The 18,164-nt window shown below is 44.4% G+C and overlaps 1 protein-coding gene across 1 annotated transcript; it reads right to left on the reverse strand.

Moving 5' to 3' along the window:
• Positions 1-5,666: 5,666 nt before the first annotated feature.
• On the reverse strand, positions 5,667-6,587 carry tmem74b (transmembrane protein 74B). The gene has a single exon (XM_061218545.1). It carries the CDS (start codon positions 6,585-6,587, stop codon positions 5,844-5,846), a length of 744 nt encoding a protein of 247 aa, XP_061074529.1. The 3' UTR covers positions 5,667-5,843.
• Positions 6,588-18,164: the final 11,577 nt, after the last annotated feature.

The following is an 18,164-nucleotide window of genomic DNA, read 5'->3' on the forward strand; positions in this document are numbered from 1 at the left end:
GCTGTGGAAATTGGATTTCCTCAAATGGCCACCAGAGGTAAAGCACTCCCAGCGTGGTTAGTTTTGGTTCTTTGATTTTACATTTCCATTACAATGAAGCTGTGTGTGAAGGAGACTAAATGGTATTTTAGGCTATACCAATCCTTTGTTATTTTCAAATGATTTTAATTTTCAGGTTTTTCTTTTTACTGTGAGAGAATTTGTAGGAATGCAGACTTACTGAAAAGTCTCTAATTTCTCTCTATTTCAGAAATATAGATGGTAAACACAAATATAGATGGTAAACACATTTTGGCTGCTGTAGGCTGCGTTGCCTTCTGCTCCGATTTCTTTAGACGCTCTTGCCTCTTGACTAAAATAATAATAATAATAATTCACAAGCTGAGAGCTGCAAGTCACATTAGATAACAGCATCTACTACAAAAGATGTAATGTAGTGCACTATAATACAGCATTAGATACCATATGGCAGTCTGTAAGACAGTCACAAATTCCCCTTACTTAAAAAGTAAGAGTTTTTTCACAGAGTATGTTGGGCGCAACCAATGGAACATAGCCAGAAAGTATTTACCAATTGTTTAATTGATTTTTACCAAAATAACACAGGATTAGTGGAACTCTTTTTATTCCATATTACGGTGACAACACTTCTAGAGGAATAAGGCTTCTCATTCCTGACAGATCTGCCTTGGTAACAAAACCCTCCTGACCAAATGTTCCAGAAAAAAAGGAGACGGATGCATTTTTATTAAAAACGACAATAACAGCAACAACAAAAAATGATGATAGGTTTTCAAAAATGATACATGTACTGCACGTAAGCATACATTATATACGCCTGCCTTTTAACTTCAATTTCAAGTTTCACAACATTTTACAAAAGTTCACATGCAACTTATAACAGTCTCCACTGAGGACTGAGTCACCATCCGTCTCAACACAACAGACTACGCCTGTGTTGCTGCCACCTAAACCAGACAAAATGGCTGGCAGACACCACACCGAGGCACTGAAGTACCTGTCCATACAGCTGTGCATTTTCCCCCTTTTTTTGTTATCTTTGATTTCTGATACAAATGTTGACAGCTTACATAACTTCAAGCTGAGGTGTACAACGAGGTTTACAGAGGTTTTTTTTATCTTTTCTTTTTTATATATATAATAATACGGAGCTATGCTATAATATCGGTGTTTTATCAATCGCCTCCTATTGATGTCATAAGAGTCACTTGGGAGTTTTGTTTGGTGTTTTCAAAAGACCAAAAAACAAACAAAAACAAGAATATAGTGAATAAATTGCAGCAATTTTGGAATACATACAGGTTGTGGTGTTATGATGAAATGTGTTCTTGGAAACAATAGGTTAGGATGACAGCATGCTACCCTGTCACACTCTGTCAGTATAACATTTTACACTTTTATCATGTGACAAAGTAAACAAGTTGTGCAATTGAAACCTTTTGGGTGTTCTGATGGTGATTCAGATATACGGTCCAGCATTTTGAGTCAATTACATTCAGTCTTAATAATCTTTTAGCGTCCACGTTCTGCCAAGGCAGAGGGCTGGTTTGTGTTGTGTAAGATCACAGCAAGCGTTGTCAGTCTGCCTCAGACAAACGACTCAATAATAGAGCATGTGACACAACCCTTCATCCATAAAATGTCCCAGCATTCATCAACACGCAAATAACGAGGACCGCAATCAAGGCACGAAATCTGTGTCGTTGTTCCTCACCCCATTTTATCCTCAGTGATTCCGAACCCTTCCAAACATATTTTGTATAACAAATCGAACAGTAACAATTCTTTTAATTCCATAGTGAATGACTAATGTTCTTTGTGCCTTGATTGAATCGACCCCTTTAGCGATTGTGTGAAAAGCAGTGCTTTGCCAAAGTCAAAATCAAAGTCGCTACGGCGTCACGTTGTGTTTGTAACGCCTTGTAACAATTAAGTAACAACTTTGTTTTATGCCCACATTTCGTAAACATAATACTCTTGTATCATTGTCGTCATGCACAGCCTCATCATTATGTTTTAGAATCTGTCCTGTGCCCCGTTGCTGCAAGTTTGCTGTGCCAAAATATCATCCATTTTCACAGGGAGGGCAGCTACACTGCAGGTTGTGTATAGCTGGTAATGGTCCTTGAAGGTTTTCATTTCTTTTCGGCATCATTTAAAAAAATGCTTTTATCCCTTTTTCTCTCAGTATGCAATGCCCAATCCTATTCACCGATAACTACAAGCACCACTATCAGTTTGGGAGATCTCCATCAATGGAGCTGTCCTCTAAAACAGTGGTTCTCAGACCCTCCAGAACCCCCAGCTGGTCCGTGTATTCCATGTGTTCCACCTCAAGGACACCTGATACAACTAGTCAAGCCCTTGATTATATTACATGTTATTTAGTTGACGCTCTTATCCAAAGCGATTTACAGTTGTTTGGCTAAGCAGGAGACAATCCCCCCCCCCCCCCCAACCGCCAACCTTGTGGGTCCCTGTCATGTACCATAACCATTACAGTACAGACTGCCCCAGGATTAGTTGCATCAGGTGTGCTTGAGTTGGAACACATGAAATACATGGACCAGCTGGGGGTTCTTGATGAGAGGTTTGGGAACCACTGTTCTAAACCGCACAATACAAAGCCGGCATTCATGCTTCTGTTCACACTGATGTCCACAAGCTGAACTCTCACAGACAGGAGTCAGAGGAAGACTTTTCATGTGGAGCTTGAGTGCGCAGACTGTGGGTGCTGGACTGACCACCAGGGGTCATTAGTGAGTGAAGGGATTTAGGACTGTATGTCTACCTGGCAACACAACGACTGATTGCGCATTGCCCTGTGGGGCTGCCAGATACAGGCAGCATTGCCACAGAGAGGGCCTTAACAGACCGTGGGGCCAATCCACCCACTGGACCAGTGCCTTAACAGATACTAGACCGTGGGGCCAATCCACCCACTGGACCAGTGCCTTAACAGATACTAGACCATGGGCCCCATCCACACACTGGAACAGTGCCTTAACAGATACTAGACCATGGGCCCCATCCACACACTGGAACAGTGCCTTAACAGATACTAGACCATGGGCCCCATCCACACACTGGAACAGTGCCTTAACAGATACCAGAGCATATGAGCTCTCTGCGCTAACCCTTGGAACCATGCATTTCCTTCACACAGAGTATCAATGGGCCTCATGCAAGGACCACTCCTACGAACAGATTTGTTCTTAAATTGCTTAAATCTCTTAAAACTAGTGATTTGAGAGAACTTTGCACATTGACCGATTCTCTCTTATTTAGAATTTTTCCTTCGGTTGGAACAACATTTCCGAGTTGTCTTTTTATATTTATAAAATATAAATATAATTTATATTTAAAAAAAGAGAGCTGCAGTACACGCCTGACACACCAAACTTGGATCAAACTTTCAAACGAGGTTTGCAGATCAAATATGAATCAAGATTCAGCAACTGCATTGCTTATTTATCGCCTCAAATGTTCTTAATACCATCTATATTTTACATTACATTATTGGCATTTGGCAGATGCTCTTATCCAGAGCGATGTACAGTTCATTAGTCTAAGCAGCAGACAATCTCCCCTGGAGAAATGCAGGGTTAAGGGCCTTGCTCAAGGGCCCAACGGCTGTGCGGATCTTATTGTGGCTACACCGGGAATCGAACCGCTGACCTTGCGGGTCCCTGTCATGTACCTTAACCACTACGCTCACAGAACCCGCCTACAGTACTGTATATACTGTATTATAATGGATATCTTCACTTAGGACAGTGTCAGTCTGAAGTTAGGTGTGTTTGCTGAATCCGACATGACACACTCCAAAGAGCCCTTCGTTGGAAAAACATAAGAAAAATTTATGATAAGAATACAAGAATGTTCCTGCATGAGGCCCATTGTTCTTTAAAAAACTTTAAAGGTACTACAGTGTTCAAGCCCCTCGAGGTGTAAAATGTCGCCTTCCACATTGCAGTCATGTGCTTTCTCAAGCAGTGTCCCCTTCATTTGACCTGGGACCTGTGATACCAGCAGTTTTCAAACATCTACACACTTAATTTAGACTTTTAATCCCCCCACATGTGCTTATCATATTTGCAGACGTTCACCAACCGGTCTGCCATTTCATTGGCTTATTCTTCATCCTGAAGTTTATTCGCCTTTTCTACAGACATAAGCTTCAGATCAGATATACTTCTGTTCTACCTGGACATTTCCTTATTCCGAATTCACTAAACCTGTGCATGCACAGCAAAATGATAAAAATAAGTCATCTCAGCAAGTATTTTCATCTTATATTGAGACATAAAATACATATATATATATATATATATATATATATATACATATACACATATATATATGTATTTTCTGTATATATATATATATGTTTTGCTGAATAAGACAAAAATATCACCAGTGAGGTAAGACAGTTTGACTCATTTCAACATTTGCCAATGAAAATATCACTTGTCAAGCAAGCAGTAACTTAAAACAAGCGAATAGATTATTTTTGAGAGACATGAGATGTTAAGGCTCATCACAAGACTAAAACACTTGTTAAGCCGGATGCTTTTTGCAGTGTGTCTGAGTCAATACAGTCACCATGTTTCACCATGTGGTGTAGTACACAAGGTTGGTTGTCATTACTGTGCATTCATCAGATCAAGCTCTGCTGCTTTTGCTGTGTTGAAAAACTGAAAGTGAAATGATGTAGCCTTTAAGACACAATCTCACATTTGCACTCATAGGCTACACTCTCAGAAACAAAGGTACGGTGGAGGTACATTTTTGTTCTTTAAGGAACAAATTTCTCAAACGTACCCTGAAAGTACAATAAAGTTCTATTTGGCTACTAATAAGCACCTTTTACAAGCAAAGAAGGTACACATTAATTGTGTTTTGCTGGCAAGTGGTACAATTGTATGTAGCAACAGGGTACCGCCCCAGTGACAAGCATTTGTACTGTACCTTTTTAGGCACTTTTTGGTACCTTTTTTCCTGAAAGTGTACCTAGCCTGCGGGACTACGCAAAGCATCCTAATATGATTTCCAAAATAACAGGTAAAAAATATTTTTTTCCTCCCTTTCCCCAAATCATCACTTGATGGTATGTTTCACAAAACCCCTAAAACAGGTGAGGGTTCTCCGTACTTTATTTCTGCTTCAGACTCTCGACATGAGGAGAATATTGTTGTTAAATCTTCTGTTGTTCTGAATATTTCAGAGAAAAGCTGGCTGAAGGTTGTTGAGAAGATTATTATGATGTCTCCTGTTGTATATGCCAAGACTAAGGAATAATGCGCCCCCCCCCCCCCCCCCCCCCCACATTCTAAAATGGTTACATTGTTTTGCTACATGTAAATCCTTGGCTTAACAAGGTCACAAGATATAACTGAGCAAAATCCCAATCCTTGTGTTAGATATATAAGTTAAACCAGATTCTGTGTTCTGTTTGACTTTTTAAGGCATATTGTAGGCTATTTCTACAGAGTAATAAAACATGTAAATATATGATGTGACAGACATTATATTTATATAGTCTGCACTCTTCAGGAGTTGCTCATAGTCGATTATTTGCAGCACATTTACTTATTATATGGATTTTGCAGGACTGGTGTTTGTGCTTTGTGTGTGTGTGTGTGTGTGTGTGTGTGTGTGTGTGTGTGTGTGTGTGTGTGCTACTAGAGTAAAAGGAGTCATTTTATAAATAATTTTTTTTTCCTTTGATCTCTGGACTCAACTCCACACTTGCTTAAGGCCCTTCTACACTATAATAACCTTCCCTTGTGATGTGGCTACGCTACTGTAGCAGAAATAACTTAGCTCGCCCCCTCTGCGCTGGTGACAGTGACCGTCGTTGCTGGAACAGGCTCACATTCCACAAGAGAATCCCTGCCCTCTCCCTCTAGCTGTCTCATGCGCAGATTTATAGATCCGTAGGTTTTTCTCGGCCTTCTGGACATTGCGAAAGTCCTCCTGCGATACAGCTCGCCTTTGCATATGGAAACCATAAGTAGCATTGACAACAGCATACCCCCGAGCGTCAGCAGTCCCAGCCCGGCGATGATGCACTTGTCTAGGTGTGAGCCCAGCTCTGCGTAATACATCTCCAGTTTCTCCATCTGCCGCGCAGTCACCAAGTCCGGATTGACCTTAGCTTCGCGGGGGATGGTGTAGGCAATCACCACCAGAACAATTCCGCTCACAAGGAACACCAGGGCGAAAATAAAGCCGTAGTCGACCGAATGGCCGCTGGTCTCCGCGTCCAGCTCCTCATCCGACCGAGGAGATAATTCGTCTCTTTGGAAAGGCTGGGGCTGTGTCTGGTGGCCGGCGTTGTTGTAGGTGGAATCGCGGCGACCTGTAATTGGTTCACCCCGATGAACGTTGTTGGCAAACCCCGTCTCCTGCTCCTCATCCTGAAACGAGGCGTTCTCGATGCCACCGCTGTTTGCTGTCCGCGGTGCTGACGGGGTTGGCTGATGGGGACTTGTAGGCTGATTAGAAGCACTTCGGTTCCCATCCCCAAAATCGCGGAGCTCCACGGTGTTCAAAGACTCCATCGAAAGGCGCTTCACTCATAACGTAATAACAATTCGCCCCCTCTCATTGTTCCGCTGGCAAGACCTGGGAGACAATATACATGTAACAAAAACAACGGACGGGTGGAAAGTTTATTCAAATTGGAGCATAAAGGATACATTTTTTTCTATATTATATAGATGGGATCCTCCGAGTTTAACAGTAGCCAAGATTATATAAAGTAAAACGTTAGTAGATTAATAGGCCTACCAGTTTCAGTCTTTATGTGTGGAATAACAATTTAATTAATTAACTAAAGCCACGTTTTACATGCAGCTATCTGTTGACAGCAGAGGAGTATTAACCTTGGGGTAAGGCGGAAGAGAAGCATTTGCTTAACAGCGAAACGTTTACCTAAAGGATGCTTGCTGTTAAATGGGAGGTTATTTAAACACTTAGCCCATCGATATGACTATAGTCTGTTTTAAATCGGCCACAGTTCATTTCTGCGAACGCTAAGTATTACCGCGAAGCGACCTAGCAATTATTTTCGTATTTAGACGCCGATATGCGCCGTAGCCTATAATCTCCTGGGAGCTCGACTGTGACAAACGTCTGGTACCGCAACACCTACAACCGTGTATTTACCTAATTATACTGAATTGAACGGTGGCATGATTTTAATTCAGAATAATAATAATCAGTAGCTATCAGAATAATTTGTCAGACTTCACAATAACTTCTACACCCAATAATAAACAGTAAAAAAACAGTCTCTTGCTGCTCTGTAGCCAGACAACCGACGTCTCTAGTATTTCAACACCACTGCAATTGTAACAGAGTGTACCGACAAAAACCTCAAGTTATCGCAAGGTGTGGTGCTTGTTTTGCTAACCCCAGTAGCGAATGCATACAATCGGGTGACCTTGATAACATTACAGTCCTGTTTTAAACATACACGCGGCGTGGACCTTTAGAACAGCTGCCAGCATCCGAAACCAACACAAGGCGGTAGAGAAACATTTCTACGTGAAAAATAATTGCGAATACAAACAGCACGCCTACCTGCAAGCTTTGAAGCTCTCGCTTGGTGATGATTTACAGAGTAAAGATGCAGGATGTTGAGCAGAGACCCCTCATAAAGACCTGAGATGCGAGGGAGTAGCCATGCGCGAGAGAGCAACGCTGAGACTTAGCTGATTGAAAACGGAGAAATCTGCCACACGCTAGCACGGTGCGGCTTATCACTGCTCAAAACCGTGATGGAACAAAAGTGTTATAGTTACACGGTTGTTTTCTTTGCTATGGACGCCAAGTGATCTTTATGACAGGGTATATAAGCCTTACTGGGTCGCCCAAAAAGCACTCGCAAAACATGGTTTGAACATTAGGCTACTGATTTTCAAGTACATTGTAAAAGTACACTGTCCAGCACTATGAGGCAGGTGCTGCAGTAACCCTTGTTCTCCGTGACGGAGATAATTTGTGACTTTTTTACGGTATACATTCGAAAGAGCTTTATCTAAATGTTTTGATGGTTGTAATGTGCATATAGAGAGACAGTTTCACGTGTGATGGTCAATTAAGAAGTGGACGCACGTCGTTCACATATCGTCACGGAAACCGGTTGGGGGCACTGCCATCTATAGACGCAAAATAAAGCTGCAGTTGATGAATTCATATTTGCTGTCATTGTTTTCCTAGTAAGACAGTAAGAAGCGTCGTCAGACACATTTCCTTTAATATTACTATCACCAGCAGCAGAATTAGTTATTGTCATGATCGAGTAAGATGTATTTTTGAAAGACAGGCTATGCAGGAAGTCTTAATTGTCGTCAGTTCGTTATTTTGTGAGCTCTGAAACAGACTAAGACAGTTATATGATAAAGTAGAATTAAACATTTAACATACAGTGCCCTGCATTATGTTTGGGACAAAAACCCGTTGTGTTTAGTTTTGCCTCTGATTTGTCACAATTTTAGATTTGGAATCACACAATTAACACTTGGTTAAAGTGCACATTCTCAGATTTTATTCAAGAGCATTTTTATACATTTTGGTTTCACTATGTTGAAGCGATGTTTTCCCATCCGAGGAATCGCCACCTTAACATGGTGGAGGGGTTTGTGTGTCCCGGTGATCCTGGGAGCTAGGTTGTCGGGGGCACTGTTAGCCCCCAGTAGGGTCTCCCAAGGCAAATTGGTCCCGGGGGAGGGGCCGGACTAAGAGCGATTCAAAGACTCCCATGACACGGCCACACAAAGACCCAGTTACCTCGCCCGGAAAAGGGAAACCGGGGCCCCCTGCTGGAGCCAGACCCGGGAGGGGAGCTCGTCGGCGAGCGTCTGGTGGCCGGGCCTTATCCCATGGGGCCCGGCCGGGCACAGCCCGAACTGGTCACGTGGGGTCGCCGCCCTGTGGGCTCACCACCTGCAGGGGTCGGCATCGGAGTCGGGTGCTTTGCCCAACGGGCAGTAGGCAAAGGCGGGGATCCGGGCGTGCTGATCCTCGGCGTCGCAGACTGGTTCTGGGGACGTGGAACGTCACCTCTCTGGTGGGGAAGGAACCGGAGCTAGTGCGGGAGGCGGAGCGGTACCAACTAGATATAGTTGGGCTCACCTCCACGCACAGTACTGGTTCCGGAACCAAACTCCTGGAGAGGGGCTGGACTCTGTTCTTTTCTGGAGTTGCTCAAGGTGAGAGGTGCCGGGCGGGTGTGGGGATACTCACAAGCCACCGGCTGAGCGCCACTGTGTTGGAGTTCCACCCGGGGAATGAGAGGGTCGCCTCTCTGCGACTACGTGTCGCTGGGGGGAAGGCTCTGACTGTCATTTGTGCGTATGCACCAAATGGCAGTTCAGAGTATCCGGCCTTCTTGGAGTCACTGGGTGGCATCCTGGAAAGGGTGCCACCCGGAGACTCCATAGTTCTGCTGGGCGACTTCAACGCTCACGTGGGCAATGACGGAGAAACCTGGAGGGGGGTGATTGGGAGGAACTGATCTGAACCCAAGCGGTGTTTTGTTATTGGACTTCTGTGCTGGTCATGGATTGTCGATAACAAACACTATGTTCGAGCATAGGGTAGCTCATAAGTGTACTTGGTACCAGAGCACCTTAGGCCAAAGATCGATGATCGACTTTGTGGTCGTATCATCAGACCTGCGGCCGTATGTCTTGGACACTCGGGTGAAGAGAGGAGCAGAGCTGTCAACTGATCACCACCTGGTGGTGAGTTGGATCAAGTGGCCGGGGAGGCTGCCTGACAGACCCGGTAAACCCAAACGTGTAGTGAGGGTGAACTGGGAACGTCTGGCGGAGGGTCCCCCTGTTCGCGAGGTCTTCAACTCCCACCTCCGGAAGAACTCACGCATCCCGGGGGAAGCTGGGGACATGGAGTCCGAGTGGGCCACGTTCAAACCCTCCATTGCAGAGGCGGCAAGCAGGAGCTGTGGCCAGAAGGCCATCGGTGCCTGTCGGGGCGGCAACCCAAGAACCCGCTGGTGGACACCAGCAGTGAGGGAGGCCGTCAAGCTGAAGAAGGAGGCCTTTCGGGCTTGGCTGGCCCGGGGGTCCCCTGAAGCAGCAGACAGGTACCGGGTGGCCAGAAGGGCTGCAGCTTCGGCAGTCGCTGAAGCAAAAACCCGGGTATGGGAGGAGTTCGGGGAGGCTATGGAGAAGGACTTTCGGTTGGCCTCGAGGAAGTTCTGGCAAACCATCCGACGACTCAGAAAGGGAAAGCAGGGCTTGTCTCAGGCTGTTTTCAGCAGGGGAGGAGAACTGCTGACCCGGACTGGGGATATTGTCGGGCGGTGGAAAGAGCACTTCGAGGAGCTCCTGAACCCGAACAACACGTCCTCTGTGGAAGAGGCAGAGCCTGAAGACTCGGGGGAATCTGCACCTATATCCCTGGCGGAAGTTGCTGAGGTAGTCAAAAGCTCCTCAGTGGCAAGTCGCCGGGTGTAGATGAGATTCGCCCTGAGATGCTGAAGGCTCTGGACATTGTTGGGCTGTCTTGGCTGACACGCCTCTTCAGTGTCGCGTGGAGATCGGGGACAGTGCCTGTAGAGTGGCAGACCGGGGTGGTGGTCCCCATTTTCAAGAAGGGGGACCGGAGGGTGTGCTCCAATTACCGGGGTATCACACTCCTCAGCCTCCCTGGGAAAGCTTACTCTAGGGTACTGGAAAGGAGGCTCCGACCGACGGTCGAACCTCGGATTCAGGAGGAGCAATGTGGCTTCCGTCCTGGCCGTGGAACAGTGGACCAGCTCTTTACCTTGGCAGGGTTGCTGGCGGGGTCATGGGAGTTTGCCCATCCAGTCCACATGTGCTTTGTGGACTTGGAGAAGGCTTTCGACCGTGTCCCCCGGGGAACCCTGTGGGGTGTACTGCGGGAGTATGGGGTACCGGGGCCGTTGTTACGAGCCATCAGGTCCCTGTATAACCAAAGTGAGAGCTGTGTCCGCATTCCCGGCACAAAGTCAAGCACGTTTCCGGTGGGTGTTGGACTCCGCCAAGGTTGCCCCTTGTCACCGGTCCTGTTTGTGGTATTCATGGACAGGATCTCAAGGCGCAGCCGAGGTGAGGAGAGTGTCCGGTTTGGTGACCTCAGAATCGCATCTCTGCTTTTTGCGGATGATGTGGTTCTGCTGGCTTCATCGGACCGTGACCTTCAGCACGCACTGGAGCGGTTTGCAGCCGAGTGTGAAGCGGCCGGGATGAGAGTCAGCACCTCCAAGTCCGAGGCCATGGTTCTCTGCCGGAAAACGGTGGATTGCTCCCTCCGGGTTGGGAACGAGTCTTTGCCCCAAGTGAAGGAGTTCAAGTATCTCGGGGTCTTGTTCACGAGTGAGGGTAGAAGGGAGCGTGAGATCGACAGGCGGATCGGTGCAGCGTCAGCAGTAATGCGGGCGTTGCACCGGACCGTTGTGGTGAAGAAGGAGCTGAGCCGGAAGGCGAAGCTCTCGATTTACTGGTCGATCTACGTCCCAACCCTCACCTATGGTCACGAGCTTTGGGTAGTGACCGAAAGAACGAGATCGCGTATACAAGCGGCCGAAATTAGCTTCCTCCGTAGGGTGGCCGGGCTCAGCCTTAGAGATAGGGTGAGGAGCTCGGACATCCGGAGGGAGCTCGGAGTAGAGCCGCTGCTCCTTCGTGTCGAAAGGAGCCAATTGAGGTGGTTCGGGCATCTGATCAGGATGCCTCCCGGGCGCCTCCCTTTGGAGGGTTTCCGGGCTCGTCCAACTGGGCGGAGACCCCGAGGGAGACCCAGAGCCCGCTGGAGAGATTATATATCTCTCCTGGCCAGGGAACGCCTTGGGATCCCCCAGGAGGAGCTAGAATGCGTTGCTGGGGAGAGGGACGCCTGGAATACCCGGCTTTGCCTACTGCCCCCACGACCCGACTCCGGATAAGCGGGTGATGATGGATGGATGGATGGATGGAAGCGATGTTTTACCCAAACAAATTACCCCATGCAGGTTAGGCTGATTGGAGAGTCTAAATTGCCTGTGGGTATGAGTGTGTGAGTGAATGGTATGTGTGCCCTGCGATGGACTGGCGACCTGTCCAGGCTGTAATCCTGCCTTTCGCCCAATGTATGCTGGGATAGGCTCCAGCCTCCCTGCGACCCTGTTCAGGATAACCGGGTTAGGATAATGAATGAATGAATGAATGAATGTTTATAAATAGTCCCCCCATTTCAGGGCACCTTAATGTTTGAGACATATGACTTCACAGGAGTTTATACACACAGGTATAACAGATATCTATTTTATTTTATTTATTATTGCTGTTTATCAACAAGAGGACCAAGGTAGTGCCATTGAAAGTCAAAGAAGCCATTAAGACAGAGAAACAACAATAAAACAGTTAGCTACCAAAATCAACTGTTTGGAACATAAATAAGAAGAAAGAGTGGTGGTCCCTGATCACAAATAGACTGGCAGGCCAAGGAAGACCTCCACAGTTGATGGCAGAAAAAATATTTCCTTAATAAGGGAAAATCCCCAAACACCTGTCTGACAGATAAAATGGTACATTCCTAAGTGGCCAAGTCAATCACGTGATCTGCAGCATGCCTTTCATATGCTGAAGAGAAAACGTAAGGGGACTAGCCCCCGAAACAAGCAAGAGCTAAAGATGGCTGCAATACAGGCCTGGCAGAGCATCACCAGAGAAGACACCCAGCAACATGGTGATGTGCATGAATCACAGACTTCAAGCAGTCATTGCATGCAAAGGATATGCAACAAAATACTAAACATGACTACTTTCATTTCCATAACATTGCTGTATCCACAATATTATGGTGTCCAGATATTGTGGGGGGGTGTTATTATTATTAACGATGTTATTATTATTTTTTATATTACAAATCTCAAATTGCGGAGTACAGAGGCAAATAAATTAATGATTTGTCCCAAACATTATGGAGGGCACTGTATAGCATATTTTTTCACAGATTCATATTTCTTTAATATTTCTTAATATTAATATCAACTACATTCTGCTCATACAATCACATATTAACTGATTCATTTACTTCACAGTTATCATGCATTATTATTGATGTATTTGCTCTTAAATTCATTATCAAGGAAGACTACATTTAAATGAGAAGGCAATTTTCGGTTCAAGTATCTTATTTGCCGTTTGTATAATAAAAGACATTGGAGTTCTTAGTCACAAGCCTCTCACCCTTTTTAAAACACACAGACACCTTCCAATGCAAAATCAATAAAGAGCGCTGGCTAATTGAAAGACATGCAAGTCAAATTATGCATACTCCTGCGTTCGCCCTTGACCAAGGAACCGGCCTCAGAAGTGGAGGTGATCCCTGGACACTGCACTGTGGCTGCCCACTGCTCCTAAGTAACTAGTTTGGGTTAAATACAGCAGACAAATGATCCTACTGGCAAGCGTATGTGAGACCTGTAGAAGTAGGTGCTAAAGGGTTTGTGGCCAAATCAGAGATATTGCTCCTTCTGGAATCTCCAGGGAGTTCTGTGTGGTACTGTTGCTGTTCTGTGCCTGGGGCACACGAGTGGTAAGCAAACGGGGAGGGGGGTGAGTCAGGGACACAAGGCTTCATCGTTGAGCCTTATGGAGGTGTCGTGGGCCTAACTCAACGAAACGCAACAAAGGAAGTTGCCCACCTGAAAACCCCTGTGAAATGCTCGCATTGGCACCCTTTTGGCTGATGTATACCATTGTTGTTCATTACATGGTTATTTGGTTGATAGGAACCATGCTTGTTTAGGAACATCTGAGCTGGGTCTTTATGTCCCTTAATTATAAGCACAAGGAAAGTACCGGAATACCTAGCTGACCGGTATATTATATGTTCCATCTATAGCTGTGTAGTGCTCATCTAACTGTGCAGTTTGTGTCACTTTTATATTTATTTTCACTTGTTCATCTCAAATATTCTCATGCTATGACATATCTATGCTATATCATTTTTTATCAATAAAAGGTATACAGATAAGAACCCTTATTCTGAAAAATGTAAGTATACATTCAAATATTTTTTATATGAAAGTGAATTACAAAATACAAAAAAAAGAAAATTGGACCGAAATTGGACAGGCTACACTGTATGAGTTGATTTAACGCTGAACCGTTTACTGTGTAGCTCCATTAGATAATATGTCTTTATTATTTGATGGATTAATAATAAAAAAAAGCTTCATACCAGAAATGTATTTCTTCTACTTTAAGATCGGACATGGAATCAAAGACGGTGTGAGGTTCATGTTTTAATTGAGTTTATGCTACTTTGAGTCGTTTGACCTTTGATGTCGCACAAAAACAATTGATGTAAGGTCACGTTCGGCACTGATCGCACACTTGCAACATCATTAACATGGCAGCTGCATTGTTTCTGCAGTCAAACCTCAAGATTTATATGGACAGTTAACAAATAATGATTCATGGTTCAGAATGAGAAATGCTTGTTGAAAAAGAAAATACCTTTAATATCAGTAAACCTATTTTCTGAGCTGGAAGCTGAAGCCCATTCAGCGCATTTCAATAAAAGCATTTCGAATAGTGGGAAACTGTGCTGCAAAGGCTAAGGGTGAAAAGACAAGAGAAGAAGTGCGTGTGGTAAAATAAAATAAATAAATATATAAATACACATTTCTGAGGACAGAAGGGAGAAGCACAGCTTGCTTGTCGGGAGGCCGGCATAAATAATGCAGCACACTGGCTTGATTCCTGCCTGTTTCCATGGCGATATCGCCATTTTGTCTCGTGCCCCAGAGCTCCTGACTTTTCTGAATCCAACATATCCGTGTGATTTTATCGCATCAAAATGGAGAAATCCAAAGGTATCGCATTCGCTGCCTGGCTAGGATGGTATTTTTAGAGAGATGACGTGTCTCGAAACTGGCAACAAATGCCAGGCGCATAGAGGTGGTTCTGCGACACTTCTTGAAACAGGTCCAACAGAGCAGATCCCCCTGAGGTTGTCATATCAGTCCGTTTTCAGGAATGTGCAGTGAAACCGCAGCATCGGGGCTATGGTTCATTCTGTCCAATGCTCTTTCATTTCTGTCGTTGCGAGGAGGTCGCGGTTGACGATAATGGAAAGGTCAACATCTGAATCCATTACCGCGTTGATTACAGCAGTGGCACTGCTCAGATAGAGGAGATATGTGCTGTAATCAAAGGGAAGAAGAAACCGTGTGCATCAGAGCTCGACTAATTCAGAGGCTGCCTCATCTCTAATTAAGGAGAGATTAAGCTCGCTATCAATTTAAGATTTGATTAAAAACATGAGAATGGCTAACTACCACCAGTCGTAAAAAAAAGTATGTAAAGATATCCTTAATTAAAACCTACACTAAATTGAACCTACAGTTAATTGAATGTATAGTTTTTCTTGTTGTGGGTGTGCGGTCAGTGTCAGATCAGCTGCATAGCTTTTTCCTGTTAGTTAGGTGAGAGCCTAACTAATGTTTTACAATACTGGACCGAATGCACTGCATATATACTCACCAAGCACTTTATTAGGTATTTATTAGACTTACTGCTGTAGCCTATCCACTGAGAGTTATGAGATGCTCCTCTTCATACCGCTGTTGTTATGTGTGGTTATTTATATTACTGTCACCTTCCTGTCAGATTTGACCAGTCTGGCCATTCTCCTCTGACGTCTCTCATTAACAAGGCGTTTCTGTCTGCAGAACTGCTGCTCAGCGGATTCCCCCCCCCCCATTCTTTGCAAACTCTAGAGACTAGTTTGTGTGAAAATCCTAGGAGATCAGCAGTTTCTCAAACCACCCTGTCTGCAGCTAACAATCATTCCACGGTCACTTAGATCACATTTTTTCCCCATTCTGATGGTTGATGTGAACATTAACTGAAGCTTCTGACCCGTATCTACATGATGTATGCATTGCATTGCTGCCACACAATTGGCTGATTAGATAATCGCATGAATAAGTAGGTGTAATAAAGTAAAAGTGTTCCTAATGAAGTGCTCGGTGAGTTTATAGCCTTAGAAAAATTAACTAAATGCTAAATTAAAGTCAAAACTAGTTATGTAAAGTCAAATTTCTAGACAGAACAATTAACTTTATCAACCTGTGCAGCTCAGCTGGGGGTCTGCAGACTGACTGTGCAGCTCAGCTGGGGGTCTGCAGAGTGACTGTGCAGCTCAGCTGGGGGTCTGCAGAGTGACTGCAGAGTGACTGCGCAGCTCAGCTGGGGGTCTGCAGAGTGACTGTGCAGCTCAGCTGGGAGACTGCAGAATGAACAACAGTTACATTTCTATCAGGTCCATAGAACAAGTGAACCAGATGCGAGACCGAGGTGTAGATTGTATAATAAAAGTTAATAAATTGTATTTATTAAAGTTAAAAGTTTTAATAAAGTAGGCAGGTCAAACAGGCTAAGATCAAGAGCCAGCAAATTGATTCAGCAGGGAGTGGTAATTCTGACAATGGTGTCACGGCGGGGAGGACAGAGGAACCAGAAGCAGACACAGGGGTGTGGAGAATGACAGGTTTACTAGCAGATGGAGCGGGCAGACAGAACGTAGTCAAAAAACAGGCCAGGGTCAAAAACCAGGGGGTCAGTCCAACAAAGCAGAGGTACAGATATCCACAACATGCAAAGAAGAGTCCAGGGAAGCAGGCAGGGGTCAAAACCAGGAAATCCAAAAAAACCAAAGTCAAGGACTAGAACAAAAACAGGACAAGACAAACTAGCAGCGTGCAACTGAAAAGGACAGGTATAAATACACATGGAAATGAGACAAACTAGGCAGGGCATGGGAGTGAGGGCAGTCTAACAAATAAACATCAGGTGAGACACATGAAAGGGTAATATGACAATAACGAGGGGGAAATGCGTGGACTGGATTCACAAAGACACACATGTAATACAAACGGCTCCGGACTAGAGAGTAGACAATTGCAGAGAATCAGGAGATGCAGAGATACGGAGAGATAGGTGCGAATACTTTGCTGAAACTAAGCAAGTAATCAGTGATAGAATAGGGAGGCAGAGTTACAGAACAGAATTGAAACTGGCGGTGCGTTAGTAAGTTAGTTAAGTGATTTAAATTACAAATACCCAAAACTAGTGAATGTTAGTTTGTTAGTTTGACAAACATATTAGTGTGTTAGTATAATTTGTACTGTACAACTTCTATGTTAGTTGGGATTAGTATATTAGTGCTATGTACAAACATGAAATGGAGAGAAAGCAGGAAATAGGGAATGCAAGATTGGAAGGAAGGTTGAACCCCGGAACTACCATAAACACCCAAATAGTGGGGCACGCAGACAGGGGAGTGACTGGGCTAGTAAACATTCAGAACACCAGACATGAAATATGAAAAATAATAAATTAACAAGAATAATGATAATAAACAATGATGAACTAACACAGGACAGGACACAGGAACATAACAAATGGTTCAACTCTCCAGCATACAGGTACAATACGGATAATCCAACACACAGTCGTGGTCACAGGCGAAGGGCCGATAACAGGCGGGCTAAGCAGACGAAAACAGAATCCGAAAACAAAAGTCGATATCCAAAAACAGGTCGATAAACTACGGTTCAATCATAAACAGGTGGGAAAATCTAAACGCGGAAGTCAGGGACAAAACAGGTTGTAACAGCGCTCAATCAGAAAACGAGGGAGCATATGGTCTTGACACATAACAATCTGCTGGGGAACTGAACAAACAAATGGGTTTAAATAACACAGGTAACGAGGAAGTGAAACAGGTGAAATGAATGAATGAAGTGAATGACAGGGTGGCTACGGTGTCACATTTCAATCAATCAATCAATCAATCAATCAATCAATCAATCAAAAATCCATCTGATCTTTATATACGTGATATATTGTCTATAAATGTTTTGATATCCATGCTATGTACATATCATTTCTTATATTTTCTGAATTATGATGTGAAATAAAGCTATTAAATATACCATCCACACACATCATGCCTTCGAACTTGAATGGCGAAACATAACAGTATTTCCTTATCTTCAAACACACTTAAGTAATTTTGTATAAACAGTTTGTTTACAGGGGCTATACCAGATCCTGACCCTTAATCTGCATTTCATAACAGCTGCATAGAAT

Source organism: Conger conger, chromosome 14 (genome assembly GCF_963514075.1).
Source record: "Conger conger chromosome 14, fConCon1.1, whole genome shotgun sequence".
Classification (NCBI taxonomy): domain Eukaryota; kingdom Metazoa; phylum Chordata; class Actinopteri; order Anguilliformes; family Congridae; genus Conger; species Conger conger.

Bases quoted from the DNA above. Each gene is read 5' to 3' on its own strand.
- tmem74b (XM_061218545.1), bottom strand. From the start codon at position 6,587: ATGGAGTCTTTGAACACCGTGGAGCTCCGCGATTTTGGGGATGGGAAC.